Source organism: Nylanderia fulva, unplaced genomic scaffold (assembly GCF_048542155.1).
Source record: "Nylanderia fulva isolate GAGA-0341 unplaced genomic scaffold, ASM4854215v1 Scaffold22, whole genome shotgun sequence".
NCBI lineage: Eukaryota > Metazoa > Arthropoda > Insecta > Hymenoptera > Formicidae > Nylanderia > Nylanderia fulva.
In genome coordinates this window covers 3686930-3709290 of record NW_028190285.1, presented here as the reverse complement: position 1 = coordinate 3709290, position 22361 = coordinate 3686930, and the positions used below count along the sequence as shown (strand labels likewise).

At 29.5% G+C, this 22361-nt stretch overlaps 3 protein-coding genes across 3 annotated transcripts in view; 1 reads left to right on the top strand and 2 right to left on the bottom strand.

Annotated features, from left to right (window-relative positions):
* Window positions 1-1026: 1026 nt before the first annotated feature.
* Window positions 1027-5920, bottom strand: Got2 (glutamate oxaloacetate transaminase 2). Its single transcript, XM_085482848.1, has 8 exons — window positions 5717-5920; window positions 4977-5133; window positions 4647-4775; window positions 4341-4562; window positions 3846-4002; window positions 3412-3510; window positions 2909-3225; window positions 1027-2263 (listed from the first exon to the last, which is right to left on the bottom strand). Exons 1-8 carry the CDS (start codon window positions 5803-5805, stop codon window positions 2141-2143), a joined length of 1293 nt encoding a protein of 430 aa, XP_085338974.1. The 5' UTR covers window positions 5806-5920; the 3' UTR covers window positions 1027-2140.
* A 1527-nt stretch (window positions 5921-7447) lies between these two features.
* thoc6 (THO complex subunit 6) lies at window positions 7448-10342 on the top strand. The gene is made up of 5 exons (XM_029299977.2): window positions 7448-7729; window positions 7964-8191; window positions 8607-8774; window positions 8873-9035; window positions 9422-10342. The coding sequence occupies exons 1-5, from the start codon at window positions 7614-7616 to the stop codon at window positions 9740-9742; spliced, it is 996 nt and encodes a 331-aa protein (XP_029155810.1). The 5' UTR covers window positions 7448-7613; the 3' UTR covers window positions 9743-10342.
* Window positions 10343-10879: 537 nt separating this feature from the next.
* Window positions 10880-22361, bottom strand: part of LOC146723219 (uncharacterized) — a 16121-nt gene continuing 4639 nt past the window's right edge. The window contains exons 4-9 of the mRNA XM_085482925.1: window positions 17405-17538; window positions 15121-15376; window positions 14496-14674; window positions 13492-13761; window positions 12595-12868; window positions 10880-12251 (exon numbers count right to left, since the gene is read on the bottom strand). Of these exons, the coding sequence (XP_085339051.1) occupies window positions 11896-12251; window positions 12595-12868; window positions 13492-13761; window positions 14496-14674; window positions 15121-15376; window positions 17405-17538 (1469 nt within the window). The 3' untranslated portion in view covers window positions 10880-11895. The remainder of the gene's footprint in view (window positions 12252-12594; window positions 12869-13491; window positions 13762-14495; window positions 14675-15120; window positions 15377-17404; window positions 17539-22361) is intronic.

The following is a 22361-nucleotide window of genomic DNA, read 5'->3' as shown; positions in this document are numbered from 1 at the left end:
GTTCGCCTCTCCCGCGGCTTTCCTGACACCCGCGAATCCAGGCATCCCAACAAAGAGAGTCCTCTCATTAAAACATCTACCTCCCTCACAATATATTCTTCAATGTAAACGGTACGCGTGAATACATAAACTTGATTCGCTCGGATTAATAAAGTAATGCGTCCGTGCGCGGCGACTATCGAAGACGGTATATCTCGTTATCTAAAAATCTCCTATTTATACCTTGCCTCAAAAACGCCCTTCGCTAGGCTTCAAGAGGCTTCGCGAATTTTCTATCTATTTTTACTTCTTTGTTTCTGTCCTACTCGTCTTTCGTCTCGTCTGTAATATTTTATTTATATTTATTTGTGCCTTTGTCCTTTTCGTATATGTCAGTGTTCGTATTCGTATGCGTGTTTTCCTTATTAATCTCAGGGAAGTATGTGACGATGTAATCGCCACACCATAATAAAAAATATTACAAAACACGTGACCAAACGTCTAAGTTATCTAAATCAAAACTTTAAAGTAAGGACATAATTAGTTATCGCAATTAGCGATTTAAACTTTTTAAACAATAAAAAGAGCATGGATAAAAATATAATTAAGTATTATCAGAATTGCCTTCACTTTGATAATAAAAAAACGGAAAAACACGACCTAACGTCAAGTTAAGATATTTAAATGATGATTCTAAAGTAATGACAAAATTAATTATCGCAATTAGCAATCCAAATTCTTTAAAAAATAAAATGGCCTGATTAAAAATATAAAAAATATTAACAGAATAGCCCTCCGTTCGATAATAAAAAATATTGGAAAAACACGTGACCTGATGTCAACATATGTAAATGGGGACCCTAAACTAATGTAACAATTATAATAATCGCAATTTCTCTTATGAATTGCAATCGATTGTCGGTTAACCGAAACAGGATAGAAAAATCGACGAAGTTAAACTGATTATTTATAATTACAGTTTATTACTAAGATTTTAGTTACTGTAATGTGGGAAAACGCGCAAAAAACATGTTACACATTACTATATATTTTATATTTTGAAATATTTATATTTATAAAAGAAACCTAAGTTTCCATATACATACATATATATACACTATACAATATATTTTTCTTCATATAAAGTTCTTTGGATAGCTATACAGAACAAAAATATATATATATATTGTATAAAATACAGTCGAATTTTTCCACTTCAAATTCACTATTTGCCATTTTATTGTGTTCACAATTTACCTCTCTAAACAATTTTTTTCTAAATTGCTATTTACATTCTAAATCATCACATAATCATTCAAATAAAAAAGTGAATAACAGTATACAATATTTTCTTATGGAACGTTACAATAAAGGTAAGAATTGAAGTAATTTGAAATAAAAATAATGCTCAATTATTGTGACTTTAAAATAGAAGTTATTATCTTATAATTATAAATTTTACAAACATATTACAAATCAATGCGCTTTCTACTAAACTCTATTTTACACAGCTGCAATAAATGTTCGCTTTAATGCAACTCAAGTGGACGATTCATACTAGTATAAGCCAAAGAACACAATTATTTCCACACAGCACAGATATATAATACAAAAAAAACTTTTTTTTTTTTAATAAAATCGATTGTAAATTTTTATGTTCGAATTAACAAAAGTATCCAAAATATTACAAAATAAACGTATTTTTTCATTATATTCCGACCTGCAGAACTATGTAGTACATATACAATATATTGCGTTAAACATATATATTGTATAATCATAACAAAAACAAATTTGATATAAATCTATTTACTGCTATACCAAGAAAATCAAAAATGTTACTTTGTACAATAACAAATAAAATAATCTTATTTTAACGATACGATCAGAACATTACAAAAAATATTTATAAATCTTTACATAAAGATCCAGGTTGCTTACTGAATATCAGAAAACACTTATTTTTATCCATGCTGTGTGATTTCTGATAGATTTGCTATAATATTATACAAGATCCCGATTCAATGCTACGATTGTTCATTCTGATTATAACATTGCATGCGTAAAGTACAAAATATAATTGATTATAAACAATTTTTTATCATTGAGTATTGTATGAAACAATCTCAGATATTAAAATGTTTCATAAATTTATAAAAAATTACTTCGTAACTTCATGCATCGCATGCGCCAGATATTCTACATTCTTCGATGTCACACCGGCCATAGAAATGCGACCATCCTTGGTAAGATAAATACTAAAATCTTTTGTGAGCTGTTCCACCTGTTGTAAAATTAACAACAAAATTAAATAGAATTGAATTAATAACATTGCATTCTTATTTAAAAGAATAATATCAATCCTTACTTATAACTTATAAATGTAGAAATACAAATATATATATATATATATATATATATATAAATGTATTTAATATATCAATGCCAATATACAAATTATACAAAAAGTTATAAACAATTTTTTTTTAATTTTTATCATTGAAAAAATAAATAACATCTAAATTTATATTTTCAACTATTTTTCTATAATCTCCTTTCGACATATTTTTTCCATCGTTCTAAGACTTTAAAGATGCCTTTGTGGAAAAACTTTATTCTTCTAACTGTCCAAAGCGAAAGCATCTTCAAACTGCCAGAACAATGGGAAAAAAATGTGTCGAAAGAAATGAGCATAACATAGAAAAATAGTTCAAAATATTGGCAAATTCATACACACACACATACTACTTCAAGTTTGCTATTTAAATACATTCAAATGTGTAAAAAATAAGCTGGTTAATAAGATATAATTTTTAATATATAATATCTAATATAATTTTAAATATACTTATAACTATAATATATTTAGCTATAAACATAAAAAATATACAACAATAAATTAATCCATATTTTAATGAAAAAAAATTACCTCTTTTGGCTTCAGGCCAGTATAACAGAACATTCCAATTTGATCGGTAATGTGAGACCAATCACGAATGCTGCCATTTCTCTTCAAATTATCACTGAGCTTTGTGCGAACCGAAATGATGCGATCGGCCATACCTTTAACGTCGCGCAACCATTCCTTTCGCAATTCCGGATTGCCGAGAATTTCATTGACTATACGAGCTCCGTAGATTGGTGGATTCGAATACATTGGCCTAATGACAATCTTCAATTGCGACAAAGTACGAGCAGCCTCCTCCTTGCTGTCTGTTACCAAACTGAACGCACCAACGCGTTCGCCTGAGAAAATAAGACAATTTTGCAAAAGTTGTTCTTTTATCTATACATATTTATAAAATCTAAAAATTATACATACATATATATATATATATATATATATAATTACTAAAGTTACTTAACAATTTAATATTTAATCCTATATAACATTATTTTTTGTATTTGAGTCTAAAAATTTCTTATACATACCATAGAGACCCATATTTTTTGCATAAGATTGAGCCAAAGCGATTTTGTGTCCCTCTTTAATGAACAGTCTGACTGCGAAGGCATCTCTTGTAAGATCGCCTGTAGAAAAATAGATCAAGATAATAAAATAATAATTACAATAATGTGTTAATATCTTTAATTTTAGTTTACAATTTTTTAAAGAAAGTTTTCTTTTAAATTTTATTTAATTCTACAGTTTTATGTAATAAATATACAGTTACATTTTATATTAAAGAAAGATCTTTAGACACTAGTGTATTAAAAAGAATTTTTATTTTTATTATATAAAAAAAAAAAAAAAAAAAAAAATTATATTTATAATTTTTGCGCATTATTTTCATTTATATATTTATTTATGTAACAATGCATGAAGAAGAAAGGAATTGTCAGTAATTTTTAAAGTTTAAAAATACCTGAAGCAAAGCCTTGATATGCCATGTCGAAAAATGGAAATAGATTTTTTTTCTTGATCAAAGTGGACAATTGTGCCCATTGCTCCGCTTTAGGATCAACACCAGTGGGATTGTGAGCACATGCATGCAATAGGATAATCGATCTCTCAGGAATGCTCTGTTGATAGACACATCGTATTAATAGTAAAATATTAATTCTTTCAGAATTCTTATAACATTAATAATATGATGTAAAACACTAATATTAAACATGCAACATTTCTTGTAAGTTTCTCATTATTAATTATATATACATTTACATTTACGTATATTTATATATTTATTAAAAAGAAAATTAATATTCAACATGTTTATTCTTGTATTAATCAATATTAGTTATTGTAATTTTATAATGCCAAATTTTTTGGGACTCTGATATTTATCTTTTAAACATTCTCTGTTAATGCAAGTGTATATTGGGAATCTATTTATTAGAAATCTTGTGTGTGTACTAACAGATATGTCTTCAACTACTCCTTTAAAATCCAAGCCACAAGTTTTTGAATCATAGTAACGATAAGACTTTACTGTAAGTCCAGCAAGCCTGAATAAAGGACTATGATTTCCCCATGAAGGAGTTGGAAGATAAACCTCTTTATTACCAGGAAAATGATGAGATAAAAATTGTGCTCCGACAAATAGAGAACCAGTACCAGAAATTCCTTGAACCGTCGCATTCTAAAGAAAGAAGTTCGTATAAAGAAAAAGCTTTATATTATTGCTTTAATATTTAAATAATCTTTATTTTATTGTAATATTTACCAATCCATTTGTAACAACTTCATTTCCATCTCCAAGAGCCAGATTAATACTGTGCTCGCAAAATTCAGCATTGCCAGAGATTGTAGAATATTCCTTGTCCATTTCTTTAATTCGAATTTTTTCTTCTGCCTATCACGAAAAATATACTTTTATTATATGTTATAATAATTTTATTTTATTGTGTTTAATATTTATTATTATATTGTTATTATTTATAATAGATAATGTCTAATGTTATCTTTGTATACATCTGTATTTGCCAATGCATGCAAATGCATTGGCAAATACATTTTTTTTCTTAACACAATTGGAATATTATTTATAACTAACCTTACGAACACTAGGAAGAACATATGGTTTGCCATTGTCATCCCTGTAAGCGCCAGCACCCAAGTTGATCTTTTTGGGATTTTGATCTTTCTTAAATGCCTCAGTAACTCCCAAAATAGCATCTGGTGGTCCCATCTCTACATGAGACCACCATGAGCTACAACATATAAAATTATTTTCTTTTTCCTTTCTCTCTCTCTCTCTCTCTCTCTTTCTCTCTGTCACGTCTTACATATTGCCATTATCTTCAATTTTCTATCAGAAAAATAAGATGCTTATAAGAGCAAATTACTAAAAATCAAACGACACAGATATAGTTATTAAATTAAATAATAAATTTACAGATCACTATAGAAATTATAAAATGATAAAAGTACAAAAATTTTTAATTTTTAACCTCTAATTTAAATTAAAAATAAAAATGCATTTGTACTTATTAAATTCTTTTTTTTATTCTTTTAGATATAAAACTAAATGTATATTTAGTTACTTATAAGAGAGAAAAAGTGAAGAAATATGATAAAAATAGGAACAGTACACTTTTAAAAAAAGAAGTTGAAACAAACATCTCTCAATAATTAAATCTTATATTGTCAAGAATGTAATTAATTTAAATCGTAGATGATCAAAATTCCAAAATAACAAATTTAATTTGATTTTTAAGAAAAACATTCAAAAAAAATTATTTTGCAAGGTCGAAAGGTCATTCGTCTTGTATATCGAATGTTAAACGATTTTACCTAGAGAATCTCACAGCCATCGGCTGTAGATTACAACCTCCCTTCAGAAACTTGCCGGTCATCACGAGGAATCTCGTAGTATGTGCCATTTGGAATATTTTTCACAATTCTGTTAAAATTTCTTTTAACCTAAATATGATTTAACCTCGCAACGTCGAATGCGAACTGGATTCTGCACTAATGTTATCTCTAATCTATGCTCAAGATTAAACTCTATGGCAGAGTTTCCATGAGCGCGTCACGAGTCGCGTCAGCCATCCCATCAACGATTAACCAATCAAAACATCTCATTGTCTGAATTTGTCCGAATTTTCGGACCGAGAAATATGAAATATGTAGTCAATAAAGGTACCTTTTCATGTATCGCTCATTGCTCGTTTTCGGCGATATTGGCCTAGTTTAACATCAAACACTTGATACGCGTATCAAATAGTCAATTACTAGTAAATTGGTTCAGTTATTAGCTGACCAGTTCAAATACACTAATTATATACACATATCAAGTGCTTGATGTAAACTAGGCCATTAACAAGTGTGAAAGACAACTTTGAAATTTATGAATCAAATGGATAATGAAAGTGTAACATATTCAATCTACAAAAAATATTTAATTTAATGAAAAATTATTATTCGCTCGTGTATAATGTTTAAACAATCCGCATATAAGTAAGCGAAAAAATTACGAAAGGATATCTTTTTTAACATTTGACTAATTAATAATTGTATTAACCACTCACAGTGCACACCGAAAATAACAATAATTTCTCGCAAACAAACGATGAAATTTCACAGGATAATTTTTCAAGAACGATCTCATCATAGCGAATACGCACGGATGATAAATCAGACAGGACACAATAGGTTTGTTTTTTGTTCCTGCACTAATAAAATAGTGCACACTGGTGCAATAAGTTAGAGTGAGACAAAATATACTTCTCTCATTTTAACTTATTGCACCAGTGTGCACTAGTTCATTAGTGCAGAAACAGAAAACAAGCCTAAAGGTGCCTTTTCATACGCAGCATGCTGCAGCAGTAAATCAGTTACGTGATCAAAATTTATTAGAGCATATTTCTTTGTTCTCTTATTATTTCGAGGTTAAAATTACAATTTTTGTTTTTATATTCTCACAATAATCTATTTTATTCTTAAAATCTATTATTTAACTAATATAAGAATAACAATAATTAGAATCAACTAGTTGCGTGTTCTTTTGCTTTGCTGCCTTTGCTGTTCGTTCAATTGAATTTCACCAATAGCAACAAACTGCTGCGGCAGTATGCTGCACATAAAATGATACCTTAATGTAATAAGCATAAATTTTCCAACATTAAGATACTCGATCCGAAATAACGTAGTAGTAATAATAATTGTTAAGAATTATGTTTAATTATATGTAATTGTAATACTGAAGAAAACTGCGTGCAGTCTTTCACTTGTTTATCGCTTGTAGTTAGAAAAATCCAACTACAAAATCATGTTGCCAGCGATTACGTGACGTCATTATATCGCCAAAAACGAGCGATGAGCGATACATGAAAAGGTACCTTGAAATTGCTCAACTGTTAATCTGCGAAATGTGGCCAATCAGAATTCTTTATCATTTCTATCCCTAGAAAGAAAATGAACGACTTTGATTGGTCAGTGAACATCAGTTAGGCATTTACTCTAGTTACAATTTGATGATTTCAGCATATTACCAAATTATATTTTTTTCCTTCCAATCACTGACGAGGTACTCCTCGTTAGTGTTTCAATCCAATGTCGAGCAAAAGAGACAACCTCTGACAAGAGTGCAGTCAACACAATAAGCAGACCTATAGTATATACATTATATATGGATCAAACAATTCTGTATTTTTACTATGTGCAAAAACATTAATAAATTGTGGAAAAAATGATAGAAACTTCCGACAAGAAGTTACTTTATAATACTGTATTATCACAAACGTTTTCTCCCGATGGAAATTATCTTTTGGCTGGCAATATTTATGGAGACGTGTCAATATTTGAGTAAGATTTTTATGATATATATATATATATATATATATATATATATATATATATATATATATATATATATATAACAGAATATTACACTAATTTAATAAAAAATAATTATTAATATTAATATATGAATATATAAAATAATTTTTGGTGCGTGCATCGTTATTTTTATAAACTTAAATGAACAGTTTAATTTTTCGATTTATTAATAAGAATTTTTAACTTAAATTTTTTAAATAGTCTATCAAAGACTTTAGGACCTAACAAGATAGAAGAAAATGAATTACAAGGACCTAATTATCGTTTTGCCGCGCATCCAGAACAGGAAATTGCATGCATGCTCTCCATGGAAAATTTCCTCGTAACAGGAACACGTGGTGAAATATCAGGATGGGACTGGAAGACAATTACCTCGAATAAAACTCCTAAGAGTAAAGCTTCTTGGAATGTTCAAATTCCTGCTAATAAGTAAGTAAAAGTGAAAGAATATAATTAAAGTGAAATATATGTCCTAATAATTACCAAATTTACATAAATAATATATTTAAATCTAAATTAAAAATGATACAAAAGATGTATGTTGTTCTATTATTGTTTTACTGCTTTATTATATGCAATGCTTAACTAGTAAATTACAGTTATTAATATATAATAATTTATTGTCAAGTATTATTATTGCAAAATTACTCTATAATTATTAATTTTCACATTTATGTACATGCACACATACATTTGTTTTTCTTTGCAAATTTTAAATTATTAAATACAAATTATGTTAATGAAAATTAAATAATTACAATTATAAATTTATATATATATATATATATATATATATATATATATCTTTTAACTATTGCTTATACAAACATTGCTTATTTTTCAGAAATAATTATGATAAACCAGACATAAATTACATGGTGTATTCGAAAGCAAATAATTTATTACATGCTGGTTGTGGTGATAATAACATATATATGATAAACTTAGAGGATGGGAGAATTTTGAGAAGCATGCAAGGTCACACCGATTACATACACTGCCTTGCTATAATGTAATTACAATTATCTACATTTAATAATAACAATATGTAAAAAATATTGAGCACTTAAATAATTTAATAATTTAAAAAAAGTTTTTTTAAATTTTCAGGGATAATCAACTTGCATCCTGCAGTGAGGATGGTTCTGTGAGATTATGGGATTTACGTAAGAGAGAGAATACAAATGTATTAACACCCCATTTAGTAGATAAAGTTGCTCGACCACGATTTGGAAAGTGGATCGGTGCCGTTGATTTCACAGAAGATTGGTTGGTATGTAATAAAAAATTTAAAAAATTATATTTATAAAAAATATTTAATTTGCACATTTGTGCGAAACAAAAATTTATTGTTTAATTTTAATTGAAAAATATAAATTTCGAAGTATAAATATAATTATTAAATAGATACATAATTAAATATAGAACCAAACCATAGTTGATAACAAATTTTTACTAGAAAAAGATTAATTATTTAATTAGGATTAAAATTAAAGAGGATAAAGCAAAATTATATTTAAAATAATTAAATTTAATTAAGAAGAGATAAAGAAGAATCATAGCGAATGTTATATTCGTTGCAATGTTCTACATATGCATTAATTAAGACTAATATCTTTGGATATTATTCAGGATATTAATTATTCAGATTAATTCTAGCTTTGTGGCGGTGGACCTAGTCTATCATTGTGGCACATGCGGACGATGGAGGCAGCGACAATCTTTGATCTGGCTGATCAGGGAATACATGTAGCGGAAATCTACGAGGAACGCGTGATTGCCGGTGGTGCGGCCACTCATGTTTATCACATGACATACCAGGATGAGATATTGGCTAAAGTACCAACCTCGAGTCTCACTGTATATAGTATAGTGCATCAAGAAACACCGCATAAAGTACTTTGTGCTGCTGGTTCCTCGAATTGTATCGATGTTAGTACGAATTTCAATTATCGCGAGATGACGCTCAAATTTGCATAATATAATATTTATTAGAATATTACAAAATAGGTATTGCGTTACAATTTTATTTTCTTATTGATTAAATAGATGGAACAACAGGTACGATTAACGCTAGAAGTGTTTTTTTGTTTGTAATAAATATATTAATAAAATATACATCTATTTTTTATGATACAATTCTTTTGTACAAATATACAAAGGATACTTACACGACTTCTCTCTGTGCAGCAAAATTAATTTTTTAGTATATTAATTTCTTGAATAACATTTTTTTAAATTTATTTTTTTCCTTCTTTTCTCCAAATCCAAAATATACTATCTGCTTTATTTCGACTTTTTTATTGAAATCTATATTGTATTAACACATTCACGATTAGTAAATGCCATCGATGACCCATACGGTTATATAGTTTTTATTACAGATCAAATGGTTATTACCAAAAATTTGACTAAAGAACAACTAAAGTATAAATTCATAAAAATTAAAATTTAGCTCAGGAGAACACTAGCTTTTTATATAACGTCGCGAACACCGTGTGTTAAATACATATTGTATAAAAAAAATACAAAGAAAAATGTAATTTTTGAAATAATAAAAACCAATATTGTATAAATAAATGCGGTTAAAATTTTCAATTTCAGAGGAATATTGTGAAAATATAACTTAATTTAATTTAGAATTTATTTGTGCATGTATGAGAGTTATTTGATTATAAATTTGAAAATTTTAATTTAAGTGCACATAACTTCGTTTTAATTTTAATAATTAATTATTACTGACAAGTCATCTCGCAATGAATAATTCGAAATATAAAAGTTTAATTATGGATCAAATTTAACTCTATAAAAAACATTATCCATTGTAATGATACATGAAAATATTACAGAAAAAGAGAGAAATCAGATTATTATATTATTAACTCGAATTAAATATCTTCGAAATAGTACCTTAATAATTATCAAAGATTTATTTCACTAATGAATAATTGATTTTATATTTTATTTCTAACTTACAATAAAGAAGAGAATTAGGTAAATTTTAACTTTTCAATGGACAATTCATTACATTGCTAAAATTAAAAATTAATTGAAAAAAATAAAAAAATATAAATTTAACAATGACAATAACAATTCAAATGAATAATAACATTCTAGATTGACAATGCATGAGACTTTATTGTTTTATGTTACATATTTAATGTAACTTTTTTAATAAATTTCTATAATTTCTATAATTAACTTTTTATAATAAATTTCAAAAGTTTGTACTTAAAAAATTTTATATACTTTGATGGTTAATAAGAAATAATTATTTTTCATCAAATGTAATATTTCTGCAATATATGTATGTATGTATGTGTATATATATATATATATATATATATATATATATATATGTGTGTGTGTGTGTGTGTGTGTGTGTGTGTGTGTGTGTGTGTGTTCTATTTTAATTGTACACCCCCGCGTAATATCGCGAAAAGTGGTCGGATGAAAAAAGTTTCAGGCAAAAGTTGTTGGATTTTGAAGAGGACATCCGATGGTGACCCTGATCTTATCGTAGATAACCTTGATCAAGGTGATTTAACGTTAACTTTAGTTCTTCAAATGGAATGATCTAATTTTGATATCGGAAATTGATAGAGCGTGAAAATTTACGTTAAAAACATTTTGCTTTGAAATCACTTTGATCAAGGTCATCAACGATAAGATTAGGGTCACCATCGGATGTTCTCCCAAAATCTAACAACTGTTGTCTGAAACTTTTTTCATCCGACCACTTTCTACTTGATGTAATTGGGGGTGCGCAATTAAAATGGGACACCCTGTATATACATACACGTATTATAAAATCAAAACTGAAAATGTGATTTCGCTCAAAATTACAAATTAAAAATATAAAAAATATTACAAAATTATTAAAGTATAATTTTCCAAAAAGACTAATTCATTCTTTATATTATAGTTATATGAAATAATTTATTAATAAACAATAATTTGGCAATTACGGTACTATTACGAAGATATATATACTATTTCGAGAAAACGATATGCTACACACACACACGTATATGTATGTACATATACATGTGTAATCCTTTTGTGCATTTCATGTCAATAAAAACCGTTATCACGCGCACGCGTTACATAAATCTCATCGGATAAAAATAGTCTCAAAGAAAGCCATGTCCAGCAACAACAGCAGGAATGAATCCCTCCTTACCATCCCTAGAGCGTACCCAGAACCAGTCATTTATATGATCGCTCAGCAAAGCGACTACGTCACCCTTGAAGACAGTCAGAGCATTCGCGGATCCTGCCTCGTAATCACTCCTGATCACTAGCAACGTGTGCCGGGAACCCTTGGTGCGTGCATTTGCCGCCGCCCTTAGATACAACCGATCGACACTACGCTCACCGCATGCCGACAATGCATCTCTCGTACATCGTCTGACCCTACCGCTACGCCCGCGGCTTGCTCCACATTCCGATCTGGTGTCTCGCAACTTCTCTGTATCCGTCATATTGCCTGAGAAAGATGAAAATATTAATTAGGGAAGTTAAGAAATTAAGAAAAATCTAATAATTTAAATTTCTTTGTATAGATCTTAAATTAGAATTATAAATCAAATTAAAAATGAATTAATTCTATATTATTATTATTATTATTATCATTAATATTACTAGTATAAGTTATTTAGAATAATGAATACATTTAAACATGACTTTACATGTAATCTAATTAAATTACACACACACACACAGTATATGCGCATGTGTGTAATTTGATATTCTTACAGTAAATACACATATATAACTTTTTGCATCGTCAAAGTTTCTTTTACTTTTGAACCTTATGAAATTTTGCTTACCGAGAGGTCGGGGAAAAATATCGGTAGAATCCTCCCAACAGGGTCCTCGCGTAGGATGAGGTAAGATTCCTAAAGGCAAACAAGCGGCGTAACCGACGTATCCTTCCTGGCCGTGAGGTGTTTGGACATACAACCAGGCTTGGTTCTTAAAAATAGCATTTACGACTGTACCCAGAGGAAGAGCCATTTCATCTTGAATACCGCCCTGAGTTTGGTATAATACTGATGGAGAAGATAGGACGACTGGAATGTTTGCCGGTCTTTCTATGGATGCCTAAAAGATTATGAGATTTTATAAATGGTATATTTTTCTTATATCTCGTAAAACATGTAAAAGTAGTAGAAAACTAAAAAAACTTTTTAGAGGAAATTGAATTATTCTATTATTATTATTCTAATAAATAAAGAGTTAATTATACAAACTGAATATACATATACATACATACATACACACACACACATACACACACACACACACACACTCACTATTTATCATTTCAATTGAATTTGATTTGTTTTAATAATTCTAGAATTATAAGTAATTGAAAATGTGTGTGCGTATGTGTAAATTTTGTGGAAAAGATAAAAGATAGAAATTTTTTAATTTTATTATTTTATATATTTTACAAATTATATATATTTCATCAAAATTTTATTAATACTTAAAATTTTAATTTAATACTTAATTTCCGGCGTATAACACTAAAAATAACTAATATGTCGATCAATAAATCTTTATCATATTTTCGTTGAGGAAAAAGATTTATATTAAATAACTTTTTATTAAATTTGTCTTTAACATTTTTATGAAATGAATACATTTAATATATTAATTTTAACGCTGCAACTGTATTAAAAAGGATAAAAGTTAAGATTAAGATAAATGATAAAAACCACCTTAGTCAAGAAAGCGTCCAAATCGGCGATCTCGTAACCGAATCTACTGGGTAATCTAGGCTTGTACGAACGTTTGGTTCGTCTATGCCGGTGCTTCTCTCGTCCACTGGATGTTGACATTGACTCGTGAGATACTAAAGAAGGTTCAGATATAGCTCTTTTCACTTTCTCTTTTTCCTTTATATCTTTCAGACCGACAAATTCTTTATCGAAATACTTTTCCAATGTACTGTCCAATCGTCTGTCGCTAATTGGTTCTTTGTTGATAATCTTGAAAAGAAATATTTAAAAGAAAAATATTAATAGTAGAAAAAGTAATTATTATATTCGGAAGGAATAAAATCAGATTAACAAAAATATGATAACATTATAATAAATATCTCTAGTCGAATCATAAATTTTTAATAGATATTTAATAGAAACGATAAAACTAATATATGTATATATTTATGTAACACATGACAAATACTTGAATTATTATTAAATATAAATAATAATTTCCAGATATAAAATTTGCTAATTGTTATAGTTTATGCAAGAAAGATGGAATTTATTAATCCCCTAGAGACATTTATTTTTAATATTTTGATATTGGAGGGGAGGGGAGAGAGAGAGAGAGAGATTCAATACAAATTATACTTAAAAAAATTATTTAATATTAAAATTTTAGGATAAATAATTAGTAGATGTTAAAATTATTCTAATTAAAATATATAAAAAAAAACATTGCTTTTTTATAAAAAAATAATTACTAATAATATAAACATTCTTCTACAAAGAAAAATGTTTATCTTAAAAAACTTTACACAAATTATCCGATACTTTTTGAAAGGAATAATGTATGTGTAGAAGCTGGAATAAATTTTTTAAAACATGAGAAATATCGTTGAACGTTGAAATCACTGAACACTCGAAAGTTTTTCTGCAAGAGAAAAACAGTTTATATATTAAAAGAAAATTTATTTAGATTTAGATCAAAATTATATATGTATATGCACAATTACCTCTTCGATTCTTTCTATCTTCTCGAGTCTATGGAGAATTTTCTTTTCACGCTTTTCAACATTCTTCCTGTTCTCAATATTCTCCTTATTAACGTCTTTTTCTTTGAAGCATTTAAGGCTCCTTCCTGAAGACTTCTCTTTGCTACCGCGCGACAAAAGATCTCGATCACTGTTTGCATCTTCACGAACAAGAATTTGTGTCATTTTATTATTAATATATACATATACACACATATTATATATTTATACACACACACACATATATATATATATATATATATGTATATATTTATACACACGCCACACATGTACACATATAATGTGCAAAAAATAAATTATTATATACATATACACAGGATAATACAATATTACAAAAGATGAGATTTTAGTAATACAAATTATTTACAAAAGTTTAATTTTCTTTTTAAACATTATCAATATTGTTGTTTACATCAATTTAAATTATATAATTTGCAGTTGTGTATGTGTGTGCGCGAATATGTGCGTGCGTGTGTACGTAAAATGTATTTTTTATTTTTTCCTCTACAATAACAAAATGAACTTGAAAAATGTAAAGAATAAAGAAGTAATAAAAATAACGAAATAAAATAAAAGGATTTTTTACTTCCGTTGCCATTAGTGGTTGAATAGGTGCCGTTGGATCCAGATTGCTGTTGACCACGTAGGACCCAGGTCAGCGAAATTTTTGGACGCAATAGAGCGCTTGATCGTTGTCCCATGCTCGTCGCCGATGTAGCAAACGTCGAAAACGGCAAGAACGTAGACAACGTTGAGGATGACAGGGATCTAGAGCTATCTGTTATAATTTGCAATGGGCAGTCCGCCACCAAGTCCACCGTCTGCAACGAACGGCCATGTTCCTAGAAAATGCGTTTTCTGTCAACCAATTGATAATGTGAGACTAACGTAAAAATATATGCATGCCATACATATAAGCTATAATTTAAAAAAAATATGAAGTGTAAATATACAAATAATTTTTAAATCAATAGAAAATAAGTTTTTCTTTGATTTTTACAATTTTTAATTAATCCATAATATTTAATCAAAAGATTAAAAAAGACGCTAAATAAAATAATAAATACAATATAATATGATAAAAATAGCAGAAATATTCTGACAATTTTTTGTGATAATAGTTATTTATCTGTTTCGAGCGCGTAAAGAGAAAATGTTACATGTATATTCAGAATTCACATATAAAGATCACACGTCTCTATATGTTTTCTCGGAGCTTCATCACGAAATGGAAGTTTCTCTTCGTGGAATATTTAACCCCATTGACCTCCTGAGTACATCCTCGCCTGCCACTTCCTCCGTGTATCCTTCCTCTTCGTGCCGAAACGTCCGAAAGTTTACAGTCTTAACTTATCTCTCATTTCCTTTTTGTTCCCCTCCATTTCATTCTTCATCGACCTTTATATCTACCTTCCTTTTCTCTATTTCATTTTTTTCTTTCGTTCTTCCTTTACTTCCGCTCCTTTAATTCACTTTTTCATCTTCTTCAAGAAATTTTTTCGATTTTTCTCAACAATCGATGAACAGCTATGCTGTTCAAAATCTCGGAATTTCACCGCTGCACTGTTTATACTTCCCCCCATCCCCCTCAAATCTACACCATTTATTCAAACATGGACGAAAATAATTATTTCGAATTTATTTATAAATAATTTGCAAATGTAAGTATTATATATTATAGTTATATTTAAAATATACGTACATATAGTAACAATTTGAATTTCTTTTAAGTCCTGTGTAGAAAGTATATATATATATATATATATAATTTGATCCTCTATAATTAACATGCAGTTATATGTATCAAATAAAAATTAAATTTAAGTAACTTTACAAATTATAAATTAAATTATACTTTATAAATCAAACTATATATCGTCTGAATATTGTTCCCATTGTCATTATAAATAATAAAAATTAAATAAATCTTTCTAGAATAATTGCATAACCGGCATTGCATGCATGCTTGCATTTGGCTTTTCCATTTATCTCTTTCCTGTCCCCCCTCTCTCTCTAATATTTTGTTCTGAATTATAAACATCTTTTTACCGTGCATTTGTATAATATAATTTATACTACACAATTCTAGAGTGACGGTTAATCGTAAATAATAATAAAATGTACATTTAAAAAGATAAACAAAAGAGACGAGAAGAAGAAAAATGCTGTGACTTCTTAGCTATTTAACGCAGAATATATCTCAAAATAAGCTATATATATATTAATTTATACAATTCGCACTTCTATTTTATACTATTATACGATCTTTCACCATATTCTTGTCTTACGAGATTATACGCGGGCGTTGCGCGACATGTATAATTTGCATGCCTTGTTTGTTCTTCTTTCAGGAATCAACGATATCTCTCGTTAAATAATACAACAATAATCCATTGGAACTACATCATTAGAGCAGTAATACAAATACAGCTGGTGTAATAATTCTCGTAATACTTGAATAATTGACGCGATTACTTATGTTACATTGCGTTTATTCTATTATACAAAAAATATGTTTCTTATATATAGATAAAGAAAAACTGCGAACTATTGTAATAATTTTTACATTTTTTCATCAATTTTGACAAATGTAAGCGCATTTTATTGCTTTTTTAACATTATTTACGTGCAAAACGTACAAAGATAAAAAAAAAATAATAATAAAAAAATGTATTTAATTAAATCTTCAAAGAATTGTAAGTAAAAACAATTATTCATAGGAATTTTTAATCTTTTTTTAATTTTTAATTCTTAAAAATTGTTTAAACATCAGACACTAATTGTTTTTCAGACAAATTTAATAGATAAATGAAAATCCGACCAAAATATCAAATTTGCCCCAGCATTTTTCAATTTGAAAAATAAAATACCTTGTAGGAGATTCTGTTGTTTTTCGAGAAAACTAAGGAACTCGTAGAGTCTCCTCCCACAATATTTGCAATTTCTGTTCCAACAAATTGATAATCGGTTTCGCTGCTCCAGGAGTGTCGCTTCTTCAGATCCTCTATAACAAATAAATTTAAAATGGATTAAAAGAAAACAGATTTAAAAAGATTAGAATAAAGAAAATTTCTCAGAAAATGTAGAAAATAAATAATATTTACTACTCTTTCACAATTTTTCTCTTATACATATAATAATTATTAAATTAAACAGTAAATAAAATAGAAGAAATCGTCAAAAAGATTTTTTTGAGAATATATCGTATAAAAAAATTAATATAAAATGCACAATACACACATCGATAAAACATTGTGAATCATTTACGTTATATATAGAAACAAAACATACACAGTACTCTCTAATTAGTTTTTAAATTAATATCAAAGTACTTAATATAGGACAAAAATATTTTCCGTATCGAAAAATTTCGTTGACAGTGCAGATATTATCACGAATATGTACATTTCAAATATATTTATATATAAATATTTAAACGATACATAGTCGGGCGACGATCAATTTTCACGTGACAAACACGTGCGCTGCCAAGTAGCAGCCTATATAGTGTGCAATTTTTAATAGAATCGTATATGAACATATATTTTTTATGAGAAAGATTTCTTACGCGTGTATATATGTATATGTATATAATATATATTATTTTGTGTTTTAATATTTTGGAAATTTTCTCGAACAATTGTGTCTTTGTGTATAAATTATATGTATAATTATGAGGAAAATTATAATTATTGTTATTTGCAGAAAGAAAAATTAGATACTTGGTATTTTTAGATTATAAATTCACGAGTCGAAATAAGTCATGATATTATAATTGAAATGCTGACTTTTTATCTTCTAGAAACTGCACTCTCCAAAACAACCCCCGTCGAGAACAAAAGACAAAAATAAGAGCAAGCTACTAGTATACTCTAATATATAATACATTTCATGTAGTCATTTTAATTTTCGTTATTAGATAAAGCTTATAAGATTCGCTTACTCTAGAAGTAGAAGAATAATTGGTGAATAATGAACTCTTCCAATGGCAGAAAGTAATAAATCTTATTATCGAGAAACATTATATATATTTCTGATAATTCTGACATATTTTCTGCGATAAATTATAATTAATAATAATTATAACAATTCTCAGGTCCGATAGATTTCAATGTCATTTTATGCAACCAATATTCTAAAAATCTTCTTGAATTTTCAATTTCCTGATTTGTCTATTTTGAATTCCTTTATACTTTTAAGAATCTTTTTAAACTATATTTTTCGCGCGTTAACGTTTTTGAACGATTCATATATTACACTCGCACTGACTAGAAATCACTATCTTTAAGTAAAAAATATAAAAAACTGAGAGAACAATAACTGTAACTAAAAAACTAATATCGCACTTCGCCTGCACTTTTCATCGATCACAGAATACAGATGGTAAAATTTTGCAGATGCGCTACAGAATCACCTACAGCTCTGACTAGACTAAACGTGCTCGTTGTAGCACGTCGAGTATAGTACTCTAGGAGAGGAGAAGAAAACGAGAGGAGAGAGAAAACGAGATGAGGAAAAAGAGAGAGAGAAGGTCATACCCCGATTGGTCCATGTTTCCCGCGAAAATGAATCGGCCAATCGCCGTGACCATGTAATTGTCGGCTATCAGACAGCGTAAAAACGACCCTGGGCTTGAGAGCTCCAGTCTCACGAAACCTCGTCGTAAACGCCTCTTCGACCCATGCGCGCCTTCGCATCCTGCGTGCTTTTATATCGACCAAAGAAAAATACTATATAGTAATTCTTCTTCCCATAAAATAGAGATCAATGGAAATATAGACGTCGCGCACATATATACGGTGCGTATGATAATAAGATCTCGCTTTGCTAAATTTCAGATTAGAAGCATCATATAACGGGACATAATTTACCCCATTAATGTACGCGTGTTTCAAATTTTTCTTATATAAATTCAAATAAAATAGATATGTAATTTTGTTAATTTGCTTTTATCCAATTTTATTCTCATTTTTCCATCTTATCGATTGAAAATCTCTGTTAAAAAAATAGTGTAAATCAAATTGTTTTAAATTTACAGATATTATACTTATATGTATACATATTGAATTTATTATATTTTTTGAACTTTGATATTTTGTTTCTCTCTCTCTCCTTCCCTTCCTTTTTATTCTAATTTGTAATTTCGCAATTTTTGCAAAAATTTACTCCGACGCGACGCGACGTCTCTCGTGTCATGTCCGAACGAATGAATAACTCTTTCGTGAAAGAAGAAGAAAGGGAGAAGAAGATGGGCGGTTCGTAAGTGGCGGGTCGAAGAGCGGCGGAATGAGGAATCGAGGCGGAGGAGGGCCCACCGACCTCTGACCCCCTTGGGAACCATGAAGAATCCGAGGGCCGCGCGGCCGAGAAAGGGACTCGGGAATCCGGTCGACGAGACCCACCCGGCCGAAATACTTGCACGCCGATTACATCGTTGTCGGCGCAACTACTACTGGCGAATCTCGATCGATTGCGAATTAATTCATCGCGAGAAATCAGTACATGTGTATATGTATTACATATGCATATGTGCGTAAACTATCAATTTCAATTGGGACACATACACATACAAAAGCAATATTATAAAAAATGGAAGATACATATCTATGTCTATCTTTTTTAGTTAATTCGAAACAGTTGGAGGATTTAATCCGAGAATGAAACGAGTGGCAAAATTCTCACGGTTTGTGTCATGATTAGCATGTATTTTCTGGTTGGCGTGTATTTTTTATCTTAATCTCGAATGAGCAAGGATTTAAGAGAAACGAGTGATCGAGGTACAGAAAGCACGTGAGCGTGTAATGGTGATTGAATGCGGCTAATGGCCATTCCGTACAAGACTCGCCAAACCCGCCGAGATATACGTTATGATCGCGGCATAATATTTACCGGGTGGTAAACAGGCGCGTATAAATGTCGAAAATACTTGAGAGAGATAGAGAAGAAAGAAAAGCAGACAGAGTTTGCGTCGCGCTTGCGCACATGTCCATCGCTAATCTAATCCTCCGTCAATTTGAACCGACTTGAAAAATTTGTTTTATAACAAATTTAATTTCTTCTTTAACTTTCAGACAAAGATTAGCAATGCGGTAAAAATTCAAAATTTATTTCTATTTTTTCCAGAAAAACAACCTTATGCAACCTCGAGCGACCTTATTCTCTCATATGACGGAATCAAAATGTAATCCAATGTATAGATACCGATAAACAATATATTATAGATTATAGATGAAGAAAAATTTGTCGCAAAAGAAAGATATTTATATGTATATTTCTCGACATTGAATTTATCGTCGTAGAAAAATTCCACGACGCGGCGTAGCTGATTATAATTAATACGCGATGCGCATTTTACGATTTAATTGCGTCCGGAGTCTAGATGCAATGCGGACCGGTACCCTTTGATTTATGACTTCACGCCACTTAGGTCGATATGTTACGGCGTTGCGAGTTCTGTCGCCATTACGTCCTGACAATTTTCCAGTTTTTATTTTTTTAACCCGAAAAAATATTTCTATATAAATTGGACAATTTTTTTCGAGACAAATTCAAAATTAGTCGCGAGGACTTTTTCGATCTGCGAGTTAATTACTTCGATATTCTTCGGTGGTTTGATTTATCGAAATATTTTCGACAATGGTAAAATGAAAAAAAATCATAGATTAAGAAAAATCGAAAAGGAATTGGTAAGGATGGAAATAGAAGCGAGAGAGGGAAAAGGAGGGGAAGAGGAGCAAGATTGACCCATGACCTGAGAGTTTCCAACGCGAGTCTGATTCCTGAAATGTTTGCGCGTACCCTATAATCACGACTGCGGGGCTGGGACCTTGTCCAGACCCCTTCACTGCCCTATTTCATTCTCTCTCTCTCTCTCTCTCTCTCTCTTCCTTTTAGATTTCTCTTTTCTTCTTTCTGATCCACGCAATGGATATCTATAATTTAAATCTCGCTCGCGCGGGCATAAGTGGCAGGAAATGATTGTAATTAATATGGCGTACATGCACGTATGCCCGTGTAAGTACACAAGAATATGTGTGGCTTAAGTTGAACCATCGAAGCAAAACCAGGACCAGGAGAAGAGCCGGGTAAAGATAATCAAAATTGATCCAAGGAAGAGAAAGAATACGGAAGCTCTTGCAATATTTTGTTTTTCTCAGCTCAAATATTTTTGTAGCTTTTATATTTAGATATATTTTATCGACAATTCAACAACGTTGAGCAGATCGTGTTTAGTTATGTGTGTGTGTGTGTGTGTGTGTGTGTGTGTGTGTGTGTGTGTGTGTATATATATATATATATAATTGAATACACGTGCGCACGCGCGACAGGAGAAATGGGAAATAATTTCCCTTATTTTCTCTCTCTTTTTACGGCTTGATTCGCATACCAATAACTACTTTATAGACGGTATAAATCACGGGTATGTACGTGAGTATGAGTGGGCGGAAAACCACACGGTATACCACACAACCGCACGCTATAAATTTTATACATGTTCATTGTGGTTCGCTGGAACAGCATGAACATGAACCCGACATGAACCAGACGATATAGTTTCTGCGTTCAGTGGCCTCCTCCTTCTTATATAAACTTTCTCTTTATCTCTTTTTCTCTTTCTTATTCTTTTTACATTCAAAATATATTAATATATCATTCAAGTTGATTCCTCCCTCTTCCTCTCTCCTCTTCGAAATATACAATACATCTTATATATTTTGATAATTATAAAATCAGCATTAAATGCATTAAATGAATTTTAGCAATCTATTGCAAGAGAGCTCAACTATTACTATTTGTGATTTAGAGGTCCCTATAATATAATACCGA